Here is a 23646-nt window from a genome sequence, read left to right as displayed (position 1 = left end):
CTTTTTACCTTATGAAAAGTACTTTAAAAAATCATACTTGGGTTTCTGTCAAGACAAAGTTAATACTGGATAGTTTAATCACAAAATTCATGTTTGGCACCAGGTCTTGGCAGAAAGCCCCACGTGTGTTTTCCCTGGGACTAAATTACTCGTTTCTAATACAAACATAAGAATAAAGCAAAAACCAGCATTGTGTAAACAAAATATGTTTCTTTTTAGTTCTCAACAGAAAATTAGTGCAACCTCATTTAACCACTATTTCCATTGAGACTTGGGTTTTCATGTAAGGCAGAGCAACCGGGATTTCTTGGTAAGCACTCAGCATACTCTAACAGCACCTCATACTCAGTAGCTTTTCTCCAGTCCCATTTCTGAGCCCATTTCTGAGCAGTGGGGCATCACGTTTTCCACATACAGGACCAAACATCCCTGAGTCCTATCCTCAGCCGAGCAACTGAAACCAGCTGAGAAAACTGGAACTGAGGATCAAGTCCGTCTGCAGGGAGGCCCCTCAGAGTTACCAAGCATGACTGTTTCATCCACAAATATGCACGACCTTCTTCCCCGAATTCCAACTCTGCAGACCACCTCAGAGAAATCTTTGATAAATCAGTCCTTCAAAACCCTTTCATGTTTCTTCCTTTGAACTCAATTAAAATGATGTAACTACTCCTATGAAGGTGGCTTATCTTCTCTTCTCTTTGGTTTGTATTTTTTTATTTCCCAAATAAAGTGTTTATTACAAATGTAAAATACATGTTTTCATCCCTGTAATCTGAACACGTTGCCTAAGCAGCAAAAGCAATTCTCCATTCCTTTAAAATTAAAACTATGTAGTCTTCCTTTCCCACTTCTCCTAAGAGCCTCACTTCCAGACCTGCTCTCTGAATTCCCATCCCAAGGTTCCTACACAGGCCCCCCCCCAACCAGTGCACCCCTTCTGGGGGCATCAGGTACGACACCTGCTGCGGTTCAAGTCACTTTCACGCTCAAAGAAGTAACGACACCATCCTCAGAAACTTCAAAGCTCCGTACCCAGAAGTTTCAGGTGATGTAAAAGTACCGCTATTTGCTTTTCAATGGTCTAAGATCAAAATCCCACACGTAGGTTTGCCCTGTAACAAAGCCCATCTCCCGCCAGCAGGCACGTTTTTCTTTACACCTAAGAGAGCTGTTCAACCTAAGGGTGGCTTGGGCACCTTCTCCTTGATCACATGCTTAGAAACCCACCCGTTGCTTAAAACCCCTTTGCGTGACTAGGTGTCCCACACCACAGTTTCTCTGGGTTGCTCGGAACACACAACCTCATAAAGTTTCTCTCTTCCGAGCGGGGCCAAGATGAAACGATGTTTCCTGTAACACCCCAAGGCTCCCGGTAGCCACAGCTGTCTCTCTGCTCTCAAGGGCAAGGGGAGGAAAGCGACTTTGTTTTCCTTTGCCTCACTTCTCCCATAAGCTTTCACCAACACAAATAATCCTGGGGGTATGGAAATGCTACTCATTTTCATCAGAATGTATTTTTTCACATCATATATACATTTTGACAAGTCCTTAACAATTCCTATTTCCTAGAACCCAAAGAACAGGAAAATCAGCACCGGAGCCCTTGGTGGAGGGCGTACCAATCCTTTAATAAGCTGACTGCGAAACAATGTTTGAGCATAATTTCCAGTTTACAAAACACTTTGACATATACGATCTCATTTCACACTCAGCAGAACTCTAGTATTGGACTCGTTTTACGACATAGGGAAACTGAGGCGCAGGGTTGGCAGAAGGTGCCCAAGGTCATACAGAGACGACCTCGTGAGGCTGCAATGGAATGAAAATGTCCTGATTCTTAGATCTGCCCTGTTCCTATTATTTCAGCATCACGTGGGCCAGGGGAGTATTTAAGCCATTCTTACTAGGCATCCCCCCTACAATTTGGCTTCAGTTTGTTTGCTCATTGGTTTCCTTTGATGTTTTGTTTTGCAGACAAAACCATGGCAGGGAACCCTAGGAAAATAAGTGATTTGCTCTTTTTTTTTCTAGAGGAACAAAATCAAAATTTGCGTACAACAGCAATTCCTGATTCCCGTCGAAGCTAGTTGGAGTTTAAAGAGCTGAAAGACTTCACTCATGGCAATTCCAAATACCATCCTTTATCGTCAAGTGATAAACAGTTATCTTTCAGAGTCCTGTTGGCCAGGGCACCAGTAATCAATACAATCCATCAGAGGCTTGGTATGCTCAAACTACAGAGCCCCCAGGTCATGAAATAACATTACGATGGAAATTATGCAAGTATATACAATCTTTGTTCACGTAACAGTAGAAAAATAAATACATCAAAGGAGACAACAGAACACCATGGATTATCCCTACAAGGTCCATTTCAGAGTTCCCGGATTTCACTGCACAGACACACACACACACACACACACACACATAATTGTGTGTGTTAAGCCCATTGCTTACATACCAGCCTCACGCTAGACAAGCTGGGAGTCAGCTCCTCTATTTATGCTGTGCTGTGGGCACACACACCCACTTATTATCTGTGGGACCGGACGCACCGCAAACCTTGGTGGCAATAAATAGCTCCAAAGGAAGAACCATCCACCGAACAAGTGAGAACAGGAGTGGATTCCACTAAGTACAAAGATTTGCTAAACAAAACTCCTCGGGCAGAAGGAGTTTCTTTAAAAAAACCTGCTCCGAATCCTTCCACTGAAGTAAAATGTTTCTGACAACTGGAAGTAGTTAAAACTTCCTATCTTCTGATCATTCCAAGTGCTTACCTCTGCACATCCGGTCTCCAGCTGGTTGTGTCAGGACAAGAACTCTCCCAGGGAAAGCCCGTTCGCACAGTCTTTTCAGACCATTTTAGCAATTTGCAAAAGGCAGAAGGTTTTCTGGGACGGAGGAGAGGGGAGGGTACTTTTCCCCAAACCACAAACACGGACCTACCAACTCAAGAACAGAAACAGAATCCCGATCACAGTAAGAAAAATTCTCCTCCAGGAAAACGGGGAGAAGAAAAAGGTTCTTTCTGAAGGCCGGAGGATATCTATAGTTAATGTGTATATGGGACACACGGAATCCAAGGCTCAGAGAGGAACAAATATTCAATGGTGATGATTTTTAGAAAGTACAGTGTGTCATTTAGGATTAGCTTCAGTTGCAAATGAAAGAAAAAGCAAAATAACAGTGGTTTAAAGAAAACAGACATTTATTTCTTTCTCACCAAAAAAAAAAAAAAAATGAAGTCTGGGTAAACAGCCTGGGGCTACTGTGGCAGCAGCTTCCTGGCACCAAGGACCCACCGCCTGGCTTCCTGCTCCCCCGTTCCTGCACACAGGGCTCCCCCACGACGGGCTGGAGGAGTCCTTCACACTCCACGTTTGCATTTCCACTCCCACCAGGACAGAGGAAGAGACACACAAGCAGGCCCCCTCCCTCTAAGATCCGACCTGCTTACATCCCACTGCCTACAACGAACGTGCTATACAGCCACAACTACCTGCAACGGAACCTTAAAATAACAGAAAGTGGCATTTGCAATTGTGCAAAAACCAACATTCCCCAGCTCCAAAGACGTCAAGGCTGTGTGGGGTCCATGCAACCGTCCAACATTTAAGAACTGCCTGCTCTGGGCTCCGTGCTGGGTGCTGTATAGCACAACAAGGGATGTGTTGAGCAGTCCAGGAACCCTCCGGCTTTCTTGCTGATGCCCAGCTGCCGCTCAGTTTCTCTTGCATGAGGAAAAGCAACGTAACAAGTTCCCCCATTGAAAACGCCAGCATAATCAATGACCACAGAACAGACGTCACTCTAAACAAGGCAGGTTCTATATTTATTGTTTTAATCAATCATACTTTGTTATAAATAGCTCTGACTGTTGGTGTCTCTTGAATTCCTGAAGTTAAGAGATACTATCCCCACCAGAAGCAGAAGATAGCTTGGGTACGAGAGAGATACAACGTCTGATATTTTCATTTAAATGTCAAGGAGACCCAGGACACGTTCCAAAGAGCTTAATATGGGCACATGGAACTGTGTTCATCCCCATTAATAGCTGGCTCTAAAGATAAATGCAGAGAGTGACTCTGACTCTCTCTCTCTCTCTCTCTCTCTTTCCCTCTCTCTCTCTCTCTCAATACAAAAGTCAACCTCTTAGCATCCTTACTGATTTGCAAAGGTATGTATGCCATACTATCTCCTGCTTTCCCTTCCACAGAAATTAAGAGAGATGGCAAATAATTATAAAATATCATTAGCTTACTGGAGCACCATCTAAACAAATATATTTAACAGGCCTGTATTGTGTTCCCAGCTTTACGCTGCCAGCATTGTACCAAGTGCAATGAGACATGCAACGAGAAATAAAGACCCAGCCTCTTTCCTCTAGAGCTTAGAGACTTATGAGAAGGAAGTCCACAAATAATTCTTATAACCAGAACAACTAGAATGAGCTAAGTGGTATAATTGCAACATAAGAACAAAGCGTGGACACCCAGAAAAAAGGGGGTAACTGATGGCAACTGGATATCAGGGAAGGCAGAAAAGGGACAGTTTCATCTGCTGCGGCAGGACGAGGGTCCCCTGACCAGAGCGTGTGGGTGATGAAGAACATTTCAACTAAGGAAACAACACAGCAAAGGCACCAAACATCAAACACAAGAGTGTGGACGATGGCCCAGGGTGCATGAAAGGAGAGGCGACGAGGATAGCACATGAGTGTGAACCCAAGCATCCAAGCAACTCCCTAGCATCTGATAAGGACACTTCTTCACAACCACTGACCGCAGCAGGGGGGAGAGAAAAGGTTCTGCCTAATCACCAGCATTTTCATTCACTGGCTTTATTCCACACAATCGTCCCACAATTCAATGTGCAAAAGACTGCAGAAAGGAGAGGGGAAAAAACAGGAGATGTAAACGGAATAATATTTTCCCAAATAAGAAATTAGCCAAAACAGCATCTGTCTAAATAAACATAAAAATTCTGAACTTCTGAACGCTCAAGAGGCGACTTCTACTTGAACCACAGAGTCTCCCTCTTCAGTACTCCCGGCAACTCTGAACACAGGCCCTTGGACAAAACGCTTTTAGTGAAAGATGGGCTAGAAAACCAGGTAACGACAGCAGACCAGCAACAGCTGACCGCTCATGTCTAGGACTGTGCCGGTCTCCACGTAACTGCACCCAACCGCGGGGAGAAGTCCCAAGGTCCTGAGACCAACAAAGACACCCGCCGAGTCCGGGGTTGCCCCACTGTCTGCATCTGCTGTTACTTTCACGTTAGCACCTGCGCTGGAGATGACGCTGCAATGCCTGCCGCGCTCCCCCTGGTCCTTACGAACAGAACTCTGCCTCTGCTGGGAGCAAAAACGTGCCAGTTACATAAAGCACGCGTCCTCCCGAGCAGCATGTGCCTGGGCGGCGGAGTCCTCGTCCCCGGGTTGTCAGAATCCTGCTTGGACAGGACTCAAGGGAAAGCTTTCACGTTCCTCCCCAAAAGGCCCCCGGCCTTCCCCAGTCACAGCATCTGAGGACAGATGCTCCCACCACCCCCCACACACACATAAAACAACAACCAACTTTATATTTCACTCGCTGAAACCTTGGCCAGCGTGTGCACTTCCTGTAACCGCTTCTGTAGACCCACCTTATAATTTAGCTTAGCTCCTCACCCCCAAAATGAAAGATCAATAAACATTTGTTGAAAGGAAAGCCTGGGAGAAAGCGACACGGGAAGAAGCACTGAGACAAATCCCAACCAAACTCAGTGTGGTTTTACCGCCCCGTGCGCAGCGCTAATCAGACCTGCAGTGCCCGGCTCTGTCAAGCCCCGTGGTCCCTCTTACACCCGAAAGGACGCTGACCCACGCGTAGCAATTTTGTCCCAATTGAAGATATGCATAAAGTCCAAAAGCCACTATGAATCAATAATGAATTTAAATAAATATTTTTTAATAAAACACATAGGATTTGAAACATGGTTGACACATTCGCAAAGTATATGTTTTTGGTGTATAGGACGTGTCGATATATGGAATGCATGTAGGATTCACAGATGTCTTGAAATAATCCCATGACCCTCCTGAGCTCCCAGGTCCATAGGTTAAGAATTAGTACTCCCCCATACGAGCACGTTAGTTGAGTCTATTCCACGGTCAGCACACCACCCCAGGACCCCAAGGATGGGAGCTGTGACGGAACCACGAGCCTGCCTTCCACTCTGGCCGACTTCAATCTAGTTTCACCTTCCTGAGGCAGGCTTCGGCTCCTATGTACAATGTGAAGCTTAAAAAAAATGTGTTAACACTTATAAAATTGTTATGCTACATAAAAATTCCCCTGAGTCTGAGATGCCCGTAGAAATGCAAGAGATGAGAAATAATTTGCTGTATCACACATGGTTCATTTACCAGTAGGCATTAGTAGCTTCAAAGCAAAGTTACCTGTCCCACTTAGAGAGGCCAGTGGTTGAAACAAAAATAGATAAACAGTATCAGGCCCTTCAGATACCCAAAACAGGTGTCTGACATGTTCTAAGATAGACTTTCTCAAGTGCACATTAAAAGCAACCAACAACATAGCAATTTCTTCCAGTCCTAGGGTCAAAATGAACCCACTTGTTCTCCCATCCACAACCCAAGAAATGAGTTTTGATGACCATCTAATGCAACGATAAATGCTCTCTGAATCATAAGCAAAAAATATTTTAAAAAAAGAATTTTTTAACAGACCCAAAAAGCAATGGCTTTGAAGCAACAGGCAAATTTGTTTTTGGCCAATTCAGCTGGGACTTCCAGCCCACCAAGAGCCCACAGCTGCTGACAAGAAGATGGGAGAGGAGAGGTGGTGATCGCCCCTTGGAAAAGCCATTTAAAAAATGTCTATGGGCTCAGCAGTTAGCAAGAGTTCAAAGAAATTCAGGAATGGAAAGAACATCACTCATTAATTGTGAGGAAGAAAGAAGGTAAAAAAAGAAAGAAAAAAACACAGATGTTGCCCCAAATCACAGAGGAAGTCTACCCTACATGTAGAGTTGAGCTCCTTGCAAATTAAGTTTTACGTCCAAAAGACCCCCTCCAAGTCGTCCTTGACCGCTCGCCCTTCTGCTGGGTACCCTGCCAACACACGTCTCCCGCAGGGCGGCCCCCGTTCAACAAGGGCGTTCAATTACCTCGTGAAGAAAAACGCCAGTTCTCTGGGCCAGGGAGTAAAGGGATCAGCCTTGAGTCTGTGCTATTTACCATGGACACTGCAGCGAGACGGAAACACCAATCAGGAGGTTTTTAGACTCGATTCTTCATCCTCGAGACGGCCTCACGTCCAGACAAGGATTGGGCCGTGTCACGCAGACAGTCTGTCAACAACCTCAAACAGATCCCAGCTGCACTCTGTGTGCGAATATTTCAGGGTAATATTTCAACGTTTCAATGAAATATTGCAATGAAGTATTTCAATTATTTCAATTTCCCCGAGAGGATTCCCACAGGGGAAATAGGAATTTGAATTTTCTTGGGTTGTACAACACTCGCCCAATTTTGCACTTTTGCAGAGCTGTTCATTTTCTACAACGCTTCAAGCTCCTACAAAAAAGGTGGGGGTGGGTGCGGGTGAGTAGGGGGAGCGGGCGGGGGGATGCCCAAGCTAACTGATGCCAGATGAACTTTCCTGGATCCAGAGAGCTTTGTTTCGAAGATTTCCGTCTTGCGTTAAATTAAAGTGGCAAAGCAGGTCTTGAAGACTAACTGAGGAACTACATTCTCTACCCAGAAGGTCAGGACTGCCGGAGTTGGAGGTATTTCACTTTCTGGGCTAAAGAACCCACATTGTCCCAGAGTGAACTTACGAAGCCATTCACATTTTTAACCAACAACTACAAACCCTTCTCAAGGTCTAAGGCTCAGACAGCCCGAGACTGTGTCCTTTCAGCTATGTTGGCCAAAATAGCTGTTTGCATCCCCAAAACCATTTCTACCCCAGACTCAGAGACAAGAAGGATTCATTTTATAATGTGTACCGAAATTGCTTTATTTACTTTGGATGCAGTGAAAGCATCATTACTTAAAATGACACTCTGCTTTTTCAGTACAGATATTTGGCAGGAAGGTGAGAGTGACATCCAAGTTATAAAAACCTTAAGATTTATAGCAGATGCCAAAGGAGGGCTACACCCTTATAAACAACGAAGGCAAAAATCCTTCTCCAGCGATGGGCCAGAACATGCGAGCTGTGGGCCGGGACTATAGGATAATCAGGATTACTTTAGTTCTGTGGAGCTCACTAAAGGAAGGGTAGTGCCTTAGAAAGGCCAAGGAAAGACACGTTTGCAGCCTCCCTTCTTCCCCCCAGTTACGCACGCACACTTTTTACAAGCAAAACAGACGCCTCAGGAGAGACGCGTGCGTCCCTGGGTTTCCAGCTGGTCTCTGACAGGTACCGCCAGCGCGACGCCCCCACTTTTCTCCACACCTGCGCCCTGCTCCGCACACATCGCATTTTGTGGATCAGAGTCTGAAGACGGCATAGCAACGGTTCGTGGAAACCTCCGCCTGCAGAGCGATCGGAGTCTGTGGTTGCAAGCAATGGCCACCAAGGCCGGCCCACTGGAGCAGAAAACATACATAAACAAGGGCAGTGACGCTGGATGGAAAGGAGGGCCTGAGGGCCACACTCAGGAAGGGCGGGATCAAGCAGGACGACAGAGCTCCTCAGACCATGGTGGTCAGAATGGCCAGTTTGGGCTACTTCCAGCCTTTCTGTCACCCTGCTCAGGGTTCCCACTCCTGGGAAAAGCTGCCTGAGTGATGCAGACACGTGGGGCACACACTGACCCCGAGGCTAAAGGGGCACACATTGATTGACAGCCCCACCTTAACATGGAGTCCCCCCAACTGCAGTGGGGGAAGAGCAGCCCCCCAAAGCGGTATCAGGGTGCTATTACCAGAAGATGGGAAATGAAGCTGGGCAGAAAAAAAAAAAAAAAAACAGAGACGTCCACTGCTACTCCCACATCCACTTCTACTCTGCGTAAACACTCTTAGCATTCCTACTGACTTTAGTTTTTCAATTTCTAAGGACAACCCTGGCAAAAACTACAGCTAATGTTATTGCCCAGTGTTCTGTGTTACGATGTTCCATGTAAAGAACCACGTGATAATTTCCAGGGTCTTCGAATTAGGGAAAAGTTTGGGGCTCCAGATGAGCTGGCATACATTCCTCTAGTAGGTCACGAGAACTAAGTAACTCATCATGTTTCTTTTCTTCCTTAGGCTGCTAGGAAGCTCAGAGCTAGAAGTTTCAAGCTCAGTTAGGGTAGCTATCCTTAGTGTAGGTTTTTGGGCACAACTAAATGCCTCCCTTCCTGATACGACTGGTACTTGAAGGTTTCGTTTCAGTCTTATTTGAATGCTTCAATAAGTCTATATTTCATTTTTTAAACTTCAAAAGCCCTGGAATTTTTTTTGTTACTAACCAAAAACCAACCTTTTCAGAATTATGTAAGCATCTAACATATAACTGCATTTTGTGAACTTTTAGGTCAGCCAGGGCCTTTGCATGCAACGTTGTGTCTCCCTTTTTTTGCTCCTGCAGAGTGAAACTTGGCCAGCAGAAACTAGTTCAGATAAATTTCTGGTCTTAAAAGGTGCTATGGAGGGGAAAAAGATTAGACTATCTTAGATTAGATAGAAGAATGGACAGAACTAACTGAGTCCAAGTATGGGGCGCAATACCTCTTAGAAGAGTTATCAATAAAGTTTATACACTTTTATTGGAAGGGGGTCAAATGGAAGAGCAATAGGCAACTTTGTCAAACCTATAGTCTGGGCAGCTAGGCTCGGTGGGCAAGCTGGGGGGGCGGGGCCAGGAAGCACACGGCCTAGGGCTTCAGGAACCAAGCAGGCCGGTAGAGAGTGGGGGGTCCCATGGGTTGATAGCTCGAGCCATCTTCTGGTTATACCTTCCTTGTAAACTTCACGCGAAAATCAGAACCCTGTAACTCCGCAGGACGTGGGCGGAGTTAGGGAGGACGCTGGCATACCCGGGAAGGGAAGCAAACACGGCTGCAGATCCAGCTCCCAGGATGATGAGGGGAACATCAGCAAAGTGCTTCTGAGTGTGTTTTGGGTGGAAACGGGAATGCTTAAATATAAAAGGGTGGCCACCATTACAGATGTCTCTCAGTTCTGGTTTCCTGAAATAGCATTTGAACGGTTCTTTGCAGGCTGATAGTCAGGGAGGATTGAGAACTACTCTCCACCCTCCAACCTGCCCCCCTTTTTGGAAGCAATCTGTTCCAATGTTTGGCAGTAACAACGCCCGAAATGAGCCAGTACTCTAACAATGAGAAATTGTAGTTGCCTGGCGTGGGATATGAAGGAAACAGAGATTGGCATTGAGTAACAAGTTGGTGAAGCCTCCCACCTCTGCCTGGAAGCCCTCCCAGATGCTCAAGATCAGAAAACAGGATGGGGAACAGGATTGCCAACCCCCGGGGCATGACCTCCCAGGAGAGGAGAGATGGTGGTATCTCCCCACTCCAGCCACACAAACTCCAACACACGGCTCCTCCCAAAAAGGGGAGAGAAATTGGGCCGCAGGCACTCAAGGTGAATTCCAGAGCTGCGCCTGGAGAGCCATGAATGGTGCTGGACAAATAAACTCAGCCACACAATTATTTATCGCCTTGGCCTTTAAGAGTCAGGAGGCCAAGAATCTGATCCCGAGTTCAACACGACGTGAACTTGGGATTCAGTTCCCCCATCAGCCAAGAGAAGGGCCTGACCTAGACTTGGGTCCCAGACCCAAGCACCCGGAGCACGTGGTGAATCAGCGAGATGCGCTGTCAGGCCCGGGGCGAGCCGGACACCAGCTGGTCAGTGGTCATTACGTGAGAATCAGGCCCACACTGCTGCGACCCTCCCCTTTTCGGAGAGAATCAGCAAGCCCAGATTGTCTTATAAATTCCTCTGATTTTTCAATCCTGGAGACTAATTTGTAAAGTTTTTATACACACGGAAAGGAGGCCAAAGAAAACATTTTTCTAAGCGAGAGCCAAACCTCAGACGCAGTTCATCAACTTGAAGGAGTTCAGACTCTGCACTGAGGTGCCCCCGCCTGGGCGGAAGCTCCCGCACAAGGGACTGGGATTTTCCTGTCCCCGCGTGGAAATTCACAGGCATGGCATCTTGACGGCTGTGAGGAGTCCTGCCGTAAACCAGACGTGCTCTGTTCCACCTGGCGCTTCCCAAACTCATGTACAGACTGAACCCTTTGGGGCAAGACTACGTGAGCAGCTCAAGGAATGGGTGCCCCGCGGAACACACTTTGGGAAACACCAAACCTCTCTCAGCCACCCGGTTCTAAAATGCTGTGCTGCCTTTTACCTCCTTTACCCTTGGACCTGAGACAGGGGGAGAGACCAGCGTCTACCCCTTCCCACAAATGGCCAGATACCTGACTGAGCACTTTGCATTCCTCATCTCAATTAACAGTCAGGAGATAAATGTTATCATCCCGGTTTTAAAGTTGGGAAAATACAAATCGGCAAACCGAGGTAACCCCGGAATAAGGGAATGGCCAAGATTTATATCCACGGGGCCCTGACTCTAAACTCCACGCTCTTGCACCCGGGTGGTCTGGCTCACAGCCTCCGGAAGTGGTCGCATCACCTCCCCTCCCCCCACCCCGGGCTGCCCATCCCTGTGGCCTTGGAAACACTCTATTCCTCTCCTCCGAGCGTCCAGGCTCTTCAACTAGAACACATTATCTTTCCAAGAGAACCAGAGCATCCACAGAAGCAGAGGCGTTCAGGACACAGCAGACGCGAGCACTGATGCCTTCGCCGGAAGGAGCAATGCGTCCACAGCCAGCAGCTGCGGGAACCTGCGGCAGACGGCTAACTTTTGCAGGGCCTACTCACGTGCGGGAGAGGGGGGCGCTGAGTCCCCATGTGACTCCCTCCACCCTGCGGTCGCTTCCTCATTTTTTGCCTGCACGTCCTTCACCCCTTCGACTCCCCGATGTCCCCTCTTCCTAGTTCTCTAGCCCATCTGCTACCCCTCACCTCAACCTATTTCATTTCTTTCCTCTACTCCAAAGCGAATTGCAGTTAGCAAAAGAAGTAGAGCATCTCACCTGCCAAACATGGGGGCGACTACACATTCTGGTGGCCAGGAGATGCTCAGTGTATACCTGCTGTACAAACCCCCCTTGCATCCCAGACCCAGGCCACTACTAATCTGCTGTCAATCATTTTCCAGCCCCACCAGCAGAGCGGGAGAGCTCTGCCTCCTCCACGTTCTCACCAACACAGGGTGCAGGCGAAGCCTTTCTCATTGTAGCTATTCTATCACTGGGCAGTGATAGCTCATTGTAGTTTTCATGTGCATTTTCCTACTAAGGATGTTGAATGCCTTTTCATGTGTTTACTTCCTGTGCTTGTAATTTCTTTGTTCAAATCACTGGTTCATTTTAACAAGTAACCAGGTTATCACATTACTGAGTTTTGGCAGTTCTTCATATAGCCTGGTACATGTCCTTTATTATAGATATGTGACTTGCAAGTATTTTCTCCCAGTCTTTGTTTTATATTTCCATACTCCTACACATACTTTTTAAAGAGCAGAACTTCTTAATCTCGATGAAGTCTCATTTATCCAAGTTCTCTTTTATTGAATGTTTTTTGTTACTGTTCTAAGAAATCTTTGCCCAGATTAAAGAAACTTCTGGGTGTGACGGATCTGGTCATTATCTAGGTTGTTTACACAGATGTATACAAAGTCACAGGGAGTTCCTGCTGTTTCTGCCTAGGAGTTTTATGGTTTTAGGTGTCACATGTATGTCTACGATGCATTTTGACTGAATTTTTGTATATGGGCCAGGTGAGCTACAGACTGAAGTTTCAGGTTTATTGTCAGTGATGTTGTTTTTGTTGTCTTGCAAAGGGATAACCAATTATTCTAGCATCATTTTGTTGGAAAAAAATGACTATCCTTTCTGCAGCGAACTATGTTCTTTGCACCTTTGTCAAAATCACACACACTTGATCAAAAAGCAGAACTCTCACGAGAGGTCCTCGTTGACAGCTGCTAAAATTTAAAATGTGCAGATGCTTTGATTCAGCAGCTCCCGTCCCAGCCGGTCCGTCTAAAGGAACACCAGCACAAGGGTAGGGCTCGGATCCTTGTAACAGGAACATGGACACAACAGAAATATTCCCCAAATGAGGGAGGAACGAATGAATTCCAGCCCAGCTCCACCACAAAACTCTGTGCAGGTACGAAAAGGAATGAGCTGGAGCTACATGTACTGAGCAGAAGAAAAACCCTTGACACATTTTCATGGATTAAGAAAGAGAAAATCTGCAGTGTGATTTTATATCTATGTTATACATATGTGTATAGACGTATACATTATGTATGTGTATATATTTCTTGAGATCTGTGAGAAAGCCTAAATAGGTAGCTACATACTTGTGTATGTTTGCAAAAACATATATCTGGGGAAACATATATCTGGGGAAAGTTTTGGGAAAATAACCACCAGTCAGATCACATCAGTTTCCTTCACGGGTAGAACTGAGAATGAGAGAATAGATGGTATTATTAACCTCTTTATACACGTCCAAACTGTCTGATTTGTTACCTTGTTACTCTAAGCTGATATTAGTGTGCATTTTTTCAATCAGGTGGAAAATGGTATCATGGCCCCGTGACATGTAACAGAGGTGTCGCTCCACCCATTTCACAGCAGTGCTGCTACTTCATAGAAAAAAATCTCATTGCTTTTTGGGGGGCAGAGGTGGTTGGGTTTCTTTGGCGGGGGAGAAATATATTGGTGAGTGGAGGGTACTCAAAAGAAAATTCCACACGAAGTGTTATGGGTTGAATACTGCCCCTCAAATTTTCATGTATATTATAGAAGTCTGAACCCCAGAATGTCACCCTTTTTGGAAGCAGGGTATTGCAGACGTACTCAGTTAAATTACAATGAGATCATACAGGAGGAGGGTGGATCCCAATGAATAGGATGCGTGTCTTTATTTTAAAGAGGGGGAATTCGGACACACAGGGAGAACGCCATGCTCAACCTGGAGGGTCGCTGCCACAGACCACGGAACACCAGAGACCGCCAGCAAACCCCCAGGAGCTGCACAGCAGGCGTGGGAAAGCTCCTCCCTCCCAGCCCACAGAGGGAACCAGCCCGGCTCACACCTTGATTTCACACAGCCGGTCTGCAGAACTGAGAGACAGTGAACGTCTGTTGCTTTGGCCACCCAGCACGCGGCACTGTCTTACAGCATCCCCGGGAAACGAATGTGCTGAGCCACCAAGAAGTTGAGTCGAAAGCAAAACAGCTCCGTGTCGGTCCCACAGTCCCACAGCCCCACTCAGCCCCTAGGGAACACCCACAGGAGGCTCAGAGAGTAAGCAGGGGCTTCCACGACCCCCACAGAACAGGTGGCTCCTCCGCCAGGATGTCGCACACACCTGAGGATGAGCCGGCCCGTCCTGCAGTTTAAAGGCATCAAAGCTTGTGGCGGGCAGAAGGGGCTTGGGAATCTGTGCTGATCCTCAGCCCCACAATTACAGAGACACCGGGAGGAAAGGCTGGTCATGAAAGGATTAGGATGGCTCTCTCCTTGAGGAAGGATGACAATTAAGGAGCCCTCTCTCCTGGCAGCTCTCCCCTGGGCTCCTGTCCCCCCGCCACACACACACACACACACACACACACACACACACACACACACACACACAGGTGGTATTTACTCCCTACTGAGGAGGGGAGTAAGAAGCAAGACAGCATTTGGACACAGGAGCGCCTCCATTCTGAGAAGCGCAACCCCAGGGAGCCACTCCGTGGTGAGCCGGGCTCCTCCCCCTTGTCGGGACACGGACCGTCTGCACCTCCATGGCTGCTGCATGAGAAAGAAGAGTTTCTCCAGGCGAGCAAGTGTTCCGACTCCTCGTGACGTTCATTTTTCGTCTTACAAGTAAGTCCCAGAATAGGAATGCACTCTTCATTAAAACAATTTATACTGTTACTAGGTGAAAATGAAAACAAAACAGAACACTCCACCAGACGCAAATAATCAACAACCAGACACACTCGGAGGCGGACCTAGAGGCCCATCCTAACGGGACGCTAAGGTGGACGGACCTACACATTTTCCTAGCTGGGGAGAGCACACCCCAGAACCTGCCCCCTGGCGACGCTGCACAGACTGGACCGTGTTGGGATAAAACTCTAGCCCTCCCTTGGCCTCTCTGCCTGTCTGGGAAAGTGTCACTGAGATCCACCTTACGTGACTACTTTTCACATCCCAGCCATATTTTTTTAATTTTTATTTATTGATTTGAGGGGGGAGGAGAAAGGAAGGGAGGGAAGGAAGAAAGAAGAGGAAGAAAGAGGCAGAGGCAGAGGCAGAGAGAAGGAGAGGCATCGACCCATTGCTCCACCCATTCATTGGTTGACTCTTGCATGTGCCCTGACAGGGGATCGAACCCCCAACCTTGGCACATCGGGATGATGCTCTGTCCAACTGAACTACCTGGGTACCAGCCATAGTTTTAATTACCAAAGTTAACTATTTCTTGAAGCAGGTATCTACTGCATTTTCCAGAGGCCCTTGGTTGGCTGCCTTTCCCTAGGATAGTGATCGGAACAGGATCGGGGTGAGAAAAAGGGATATTTCAGTCGTTCTCTAATACCTGTTTTCATTTTTTTCAAACCCACTCTAAATAAATTCATGCTCAGCATTAGAAAGAGCACGCTCTGCACACACGTTCATTTCGTCCCAGTGTCAAACATCGGGCGTACCTAGCCCTCTAGAAACACAGAGAACAGTCAAAGGCAGTATGGTCTCAGTTATGTATCAGCTTCCCAGGGCTGCTCTAGCTAATTACCACAGACTTTCCACAGCTCTAAAGGCTGGAAGTCCAAAATCAAGGTGTTGGTAGGACCGCAGTCCCTCCAAAGGCTCTGGGGAAGGATGCGCCTTCTACTCTTCTGGCTTCTGGTGGCTGCCCGACGCTGGGCGGTCCCTGGCTGGTGGCAGCATAACTCCTTGCTCTGACTCCCTCTGCAAATGTCCCTCCATCCCATGTCCCCTCTGCATCCTCAACCCTCTCCTAACAAGGTCACCAGTCACGGATTCAGGTCTCACCCTAATCCACATGACTTCATCTTAAGTCTATTACAGCCGCATAGACCCTGTTTCCAAATGCAGCTTCACTCACAGGTAATGGGTTAACACTTCGACATATCTTTTGGGGGGACTTAAGTCACCCCACAACTATGAGTGAGACCAGGGTTGGAATGTGAATCTCGGTCCCTTAGCAGTAGCCATGTGAGTATAAATGCCTCAAGTAATCAAAGACCCAACTACTATGTAGCGGGAGACGGTGTTTCTCTCACGACTGAAACCTCTCTCATCGAAGACAGACAGACCTCAGTCGTCACAAGTGAGAGAAGCGGGAGGAGGCCACGGGCCCTCAGGCGTGAGAAAGGGGCCTCGCTGGGGAGGATGAGCGGCCCAAGGGGCTTCTGCCGCAACTGAGGGAGCGCGGCTGGCCGCGGCTCTGGCAGCACTGCCGCCGCACGCCGAAGGCGCAGAGCGCGTCTGTGGCTGATCCCTGTCGCTGTCCCTTTCCAGTCCGTGGCCGGAGGGTTTGGACCTGGTGGATACGCTGATGCTTTATCACTGGTTAGCCACTAAACTGGAATGAAAACTTTTTTTTAAAAGCTAACATAAAATGACAGTAGCCAATTCCACTGGACTTTAGGAGGTCTGTGCACAAACATCTCAACTATGTCTTTCTGCTCCTCTTAAACAAAGTCTCCGTTTAGATGTGTGCCCGGCGGAGCTCAATGAAGCACACTGTCGTCACTGAGGGTTTCTGGACTCCTTCCCTTTGCTGACCACTAACGGGTCTCCGGCCTGCTGCTGTTCGGAGTCAGACGGCACCCTGGAAGGCAGCCGGATCTCCAGCAGCCTGGGGGCTGTCCAGGGCCCACCCCTCCAGGGCCCCCCTTACAGGACTAATAATCGACATGGCAGAACAGAGTCAGTGCTGAGGGAAGCGGGGAGGAGGGAGCTCATGTGGAACCTCACAGAAAACGCAAACGTTGCCCAACACCCCAAGATAACCCCACAGGGTCAACATTAGGCAATGTGGCAAGGGGGAGAGGATTTTCCCCAAGGTTAGCATTGTGCAAGTCACTTCCTAGAGATTTCACTGACAAACTCAGCCGATGGACCAGATGATGTAAGATAGCGTTTCAGTTCAGAGCGAAGTCAGTGAGTGGTAAGTGTGAGTTTTCTTTACGGACAGTAAGACCCAATGCTTTGTGCTTACTCAGCTAGGAGGGATGAAGAAAAACAAGCAGCTCTACAACGCATTTAGTGAGGAAACCCGTGCCTCAGTACAAGCAACTGCTCCTGAACCCTCCTCCCACCTGCTTCCTCCCTCCCCCCCACGTTTGGTCTAAACCAGGCCCGGCTGCCGCTGGGATGGGCTTCACTACCGTGCTGGGATGGGCTTCACTACCCGCTTTCCAGGTCCCTGGTTCGAACATCTGCTACACGCTGACATTGAAGAGGGTCTTTTTAAAAAATATATATATTTTATTGATTATGCTATTACAGTTGTCTGATTTCCCCCCTTCATTCCCCTCCACACCCTCTCCCACCCACATTCCCCCCCTTTAGTTCATGTCCATGTGTCATAAGTTCTTTAGCTTCTACATTTCCCATACTATTCTTGCCCTCCCCCTGTCTATTTTCTACCTACCATCTATGCTACTTATTCTCTGTACCTTTTCCCCCTCTCTCCTCCTCCCACTCCCCTGTTGCTAACCCTCCATGTGACCTCCATTTCTGTGGTTCTGCTCCTGTTCTAGTTGTTTGCTTAGTTTCCTTTGGTTTTGTTTTAGGTGTGGTTGTTCATAATTGTCAGTTTGCTGTCATTTGACTATACGTGTTTTTTTATCTTCTTTTTCTTAGCTGGCACTTGGGGATTTCAGCTTAAGTGTGACACGGCAGCTTGCTTCCCTCAGAGATCGGGGCCACCAAACAGAAGGTAGTCCTGGGTCAGCCTAGGCAACCACGCCGCTTCAACAGGAAATATGAAAGTGGCCTCTTGGAGCAAACAGGACCACTATTATTCTAATTCTATTTACTAATAGCAACGGCAGGAGCATGGGTAGCGCATCCTGCGTTGACTCATCTTTCTGTGCCAGAGGGAAGGGGTTCAGAAGTAAGCTCGGGTTCAAGTGCCCACGCAGTTCATCGCTAGCTGCCTGAGTTTGGCCACACCATGTCAACGCTCTGGCCTTCAGGGTCTTCATCTATAAAATGGGGCTAAGAGTGGTTACGGGAGGTGAATGAGCTGGATCATTCAACGAACATTCCTCAGCACAGTGCCACACTCACACGCGTCCCATGAGAGCAGCCTTGTCGTTATCTTCCTCACCCCATGATCCTTCTGTCCACTCGGTCTGCCTAGAAATGTGTCCCGTCTACCAAGGTGCTCTCTCTGCCTCCTGGGCCAGGTCTGACGGTCTCCAGCTGACGTTCTGGAGGGTTCTTCGGCCTCACTTCTTAGGGGAAAAGCAGAAGTGGCATCATAGTAGAGAAATGAACTGGAAGCAACCCACAGTCCAAGCCACGGTGAGATGCACCAGATGTGACCGGGCAGAGCAAGGGCAGGATAATCCTGGGGGAAGAAGGACTCTTCCTTCCTAAAGTCTCCAAATTCTGTTTCGTTAAAAACATCACCCTTTTGATCAGCCAAAAGTCTAACAGGGAACCAAAAGGAAGTTCTTCAGGCTCTGGCTTTCTCCTGACACTTCCTCTTTTCACCCGCTTTTGGAGGCTCGAACGCCCAGCCCTTGGCCAAAACGAGAGGGGGAAAAGAACGTGAAGAGGCAGAAAAAAAATGGCCCAGGCCGAGAAGCCAAAATCGGACTTGATGGATAAAAGCTTTGTATTTCCTGGATCTACCACGGAGAATCTTAATCTCCGGGAAGACAGGCAAATGATTAAACTGGAACCTTTATGGAATGCATCACGAGAAGATGATTAGACGCAGACGCTGCAATTAGAAATTGCTCAGACTCACTCCCCATCCTTTCCGACAACCCCATCCCACGCCACCCTTGTAATGTCCACACCACGGGCAAGGACGTGTTGGCCTCCTTTGTCTCTTTTCTCTTTCTTTCTTTCTTTTTGTGGCTCCTCACCAAGGATGTGTTTTTATTGATTTTAATGAGAGAGGAAGGGAGAGTGAGAGAGAGAAACATGGATGTGAGAAACACCCGTCAGGGACCGCCCATTCACACCCGGACCAAAGATGGAACCCCACCTTTTTCGGTGTGTGGGACGACGCTCCAACCCACTGAGCCACCGGGCAAGGGCTGGCCTCTGTTTCTCACAATCCCCATTCGTCCTTCTCTGGCTCCCCTCCTCTCCTGACTTAAAGAATCTGATAGCTCACGGAAGACATACGCTCAGGGAAATACATGCTCCTTATGTCTAAGCGAGTCCCCACTAGGGCATGGATGAGTCTGTCCCTTCTAATGGATCCGCTCCGCCCAATAACCAAGACAACCAGAACACATCCATGCAAATTTTAAACACGGAGGCCAGAGGTAATCTCATCTCTATTTTTAAACAACCATACTTAGCCTTTTTCTACTGAAAAGTCCCCATTACTTCTCCGAGCACAACCTGCTTCAAATCTCTCTTTAAAAATGTATAACTTTTCCCCGGTTCCTCCCAAGAACAAAAGCCTGTGGCTCAGAGGAGGCAGTGAAAGGGAAGAATTCAGATTCTAAAAGTTGGGGTGGTCATATAAACCTTCACATCCCTTTTGAGCCCATTATGTTTTCCGTGGCAGAAGCTCCCGGCCCGAGCTCCAGTGCGACGCGGCAGAAGTTTTAACATTCAAGGGAGCAGGTGAACTTGCCGCGGTTTGTGTGACTGAATGAGAAATGACCCAGCTCGGGCCTGCTCGGGGCAACCGGTCCCTTCGCCCCATGCTAGATGTGGGCCAAACAGCAAAAACTCAGATGCCGGGAAAACGTCGGCATCGTTTTGTTTGGCAAAAAAAAAGTGGGTATTGATCCTGATCGCCCCACCAGGTCAAAGATGCCATCTGTTCAATTCTCATTAGTTAGAGGGTAACTGACCTCAGCAAAGTTCTGCCACATTCCCTGGGCTACGGCGGGCCCTTTGAAGGGGCCTCATCAAATAGGAACTCATAAAGCCAACTAGGAAAAGATGTCATTCTTCGCTTTCCGGTGCCTCTGCTGTTTCTAGGTGTCTGTGCAAGAAATTGGCAACGCGGTCCTTACAGGCAGCTCTGGGAAACGCATGCTGGGAGCATTTTCTTCACTCCCGCTCATCTAAATTAGAATGTTTGCATTAAAAGTTAATAAAAAAAATTAATGAGGTTACTGGAGAAGGTCAAAAAAATTAGTGCAAGGAAGGCGGGGCTTCGCTCAAGAGTGGGCTTGCCATTTATTTCCCGGTGGAACCTGACTGAGTTCCACAGCCCCAGGATCTGGGCGAGCTAATGCAGCCCACTCACCGAGGAACCACTGAGGAATCGGAAACCAACTTCAGAAACGGTGGTGCCCTGAGGGCACAGAAGGGAAAAAAAATTCCAGCCATCAGAGACCGTGACAAAGATAACCACAAGGAATGTAAATAAAATATTATTACAAGCGGCTCACTCACCACCTCACACTCAGCGTCTCCCTCCCCCAGAGCAAAAAGTAAAAACATACAAAGTAGGAGTGTTTTAAACAGTGTGGAGTTGCTCTTGGGGGAGAAACCATGAGTACGAAGCCGGTTTCTTCTCCGTTTGGCTCACGCTGTGAATCACGAGGCTGGAGATGGACTTTTCAAAAGAGCACCGGGCTGTTGACGCATTCCAACTTGAGGAGCAGGAGGTCGAGCCCCACATTGATAAGTACCGTCCAGCAGTGACTGGATCTTCGTCAGCGATAAGCCATGTTTACTCGAGCTTTCGAAAGCCAAAGCCCGGGCTCTCTCGACATGACACCTCCCAATGGAAACACGCGCACTGCAAACACGAACCATAATGAGCCGGACTCGTGCCAACTGTACGTGTGTACATTTCGCAGAAGAGCCAGGAGGACATTTCCAGGGAGGAATGCGCGCCATGCGGAACGCAAGCCAGAGCTCTCTCCTGCCAAGGGCCACGGGCTCTGGAGCACACGGCAGTCCCTAAAGGAAACGGGCCGGTAGAAATAACTTCAAGGGACAAAACCCACCAACCCCGCCACAGCACTGACCACCAGGCCATAAGAACCACCTTAAGGAATGGTGGCTTCTGCTCTCTGAGGACTTCCAAGAGTTACCCACCTCACTTAATGGGGAGCCCTGCACCCTGCAGCCCTCCATCGCCCCCTCCTTTAGAACAGAATCCACACCCCAAACGGAAGGAGGAATCCATACACACAGTTGGTAACTGCTGCCACTGCCAAAATACATTGACATCACCTTTGATCAAGCAATCATTCAGAGCAGATATTCTCTTACTAAGACAAGGAGGGGGCTAGAGGCTATTCACCCACCCAACCCCATTTCCAAGGCTACAGGTCCCTTTTCCTGTTTCGTCTGACACCCTAGGACTGGCCTGATAGCTCCAAGTCTGCTCATGTGGACCCACGCCCCGCGTATCTCAGGCCCAGAGAGGTGCAGACAGAGGCTGTGGGGCATCTGACCCTGCTAAAAAGCGGTGGTCTAAGCAGGTGACCCCTGCCTATGGCAGGGCAGTCTGCAGCTTTGAATTTTCATTGAGAAGCCTTCCAAGCCAGTCGGGGCCCCCGGCCTCCACCGTCCGCACTCTGCAGACACGCTCGGCCTCCAACTGTGCTCTATTTCACCACTTAGACACTTCTTCAAACTTGACTACGGAACAGTGTGGCTCGGAGCCTGCCAAAAGTTCACTGCGGGGCTCCGTGGGTCATATCTGGCAAGGCAGCTGCCCTCCCTCTTGAGAGTATCTCTGGGCAAAAGGAAGCCATCAAATCTCAAGTCAAGGGGACCCCAGGGTCCCCAGGGTCCCCAGGGTCCCTTCTGAAAACGCAGCTCTTTCTCACTTTGACCCCCTTCCCAACTCTATAGCTCCAGAATCCAAATGAAAGGGTTTTATTTCAGTAGACAACTATGAAAAACTTCTGATGGGATGACCCAGGACATAATTATTCCTGGCTTCACTGAACTTTTGGTTTTCAAATATCTGGGGGAGCGTAGGTTCAAGGGAGATGACAGGAGAGCTCCGGAGAACGGGGAAAGGAGGAAAGAAGTAGCATACCATGACCAAGCCAAGCCAAGCCTGATATTTCCAAAGTATATTGGCAAATGGATATTTTCACAAATCATTTGTTCTGTCTTTCCTGGAGACAGAAAGAAGAAAAATATCTGGATGCAAAAGCCCTAACCCCAGACCAGTAAAATTGTGTCAGTGGAATGCAATCTGACATTGCTGGTCAGAAAGCCCAACCGTGTGTATTCCAACACGCGCACAAGCAGCACCCCCAAGCCGAAAGTTGTGACGCCCGAAGCGATGCCTTCATCAATTTATCACCCCCTCGCCCCCGCCGGGTGCCTGGCTCTAGGATAAGCCAACAGCATCATGTTCCTATCCATGCGTCTAACACGGTTGTTTTGGGCAAATCCCTGCAAGTGGGCAAAGGCGCCAGCTCTGCTCCTCTGGCCCGGGCACCTCCTCCTCCAGGCTGGCCCCCGGTGCCCCTTACCTGCAGGCGCTCCGTGGCCGGCTGCCACATCTTCCAGCCGCGGGGTTTGGCAGAGGAGACGCTGGCGAGACTCAGTGGATGCGCCTGGGGGGCGAGGGGCTGCGGTGCCGCTTTACATCTGGGGTCGGCGTCCGCGGGATGTGCGTCCTCCGGCGGGCCACCACCGCGGGGTGGGCGCAGGGGGCTGCAAGCAGGAGGGGGCGGCGCCGCGCTCAGCTGCCGGCAACTTGTGGGCTCGGCCGCGCGCCGGCTGTCCTGGCGCAGCTGCGAGAAGACTGCGCAGCTCCGCCCGGGCCCGCGAGCGCACAGCGGCGACCGCTCCCTCCTCCTCCCCCACCGCCGCCGCCTCCGGACCTGCGCGCTCTGAGCATGCCCGGGGCCGGCGCCCGCCCGACAGCCAGCACCCGGGGGCGGCGGGGGTCGCGGGACCTACTGCGACGGCCCCCAGATCCCCGTGAGGGGAGCGTGGGGAGGCCAGAGCCTGCGACCCTGCTCCTGGCAGGAACCCCAGGGGGGGATGGAGCCTGGCAGAGGGGACAGACTGGCTGGAAAGAGAAGGGTCTGGAGAGGGTGCTTCCTGATGAAAGAAACCGCAGCCCCTGGCGCCCTAGGCTCTGATTTGCCTGTGATGTGCCTGGTACTGTGCTGGGCGTCGAACTTCCATTCATTCTTCCCACCCGAGTTAACTGAGCACCTATTACATGCTCCAGTCCCAGAGCTGGGGTCTGAGGATAGAGTCACACAGAACAGAAGAATCTCCATTCTACTTGGGGAGACAGTCACACACACACACACACACACACACACACACACACACGAGAAAACACGAGAACAAGTATTAGGCCAGGTG

General features: G+C 48.9%; 1 protein-coding gene across 1 annotated transcript in view; it reads right to left on the bottom strand.

Moving 5' to 3' along the window:
* PID1 (phosphotyrosine interaction domain containing 1) overlaps positions 1 to 23116 on the bottom strand; it is a 203620-nt gene extending 180504 nt beyond the window's left edge. The window contains exon 1 of the mRNA XM_045855769.1: positions 22797 to 23116. Coding sequence (XP_045711725.1) covers positions 22797 to 22826 — 30 coding nt within the window. The 5' untranslated portion in view covers positions 22827 to 23116. The remainder of the gene's footprint in view (positions 1 to 22796) is intronic.
* Between the last annotated feature and the right edge of the window lie 530 nt (positions 23117 to 23646).

Source organism: Phyllostomus hastatus, unplaced genomic scaffold (assembly GCF_019186645.2).
Source record: "Phyllostomus hastatus isolate PE091 unplaced genomic scaffold, TTU_PhHast_1.1 phas_contig_137, whole genome shotgun sequence".
NCBI classification, from domain to species: domain Eukaryota; kingdom Metazoa; phylum Chordata; class Mammalia; order Chiroptera; family Phyllostomidae; genus Phyllostomus; species Phyllostomus hastatus.
This window is presented reverse-complemented; position numbering and strand designations above follow the sequence as displayed.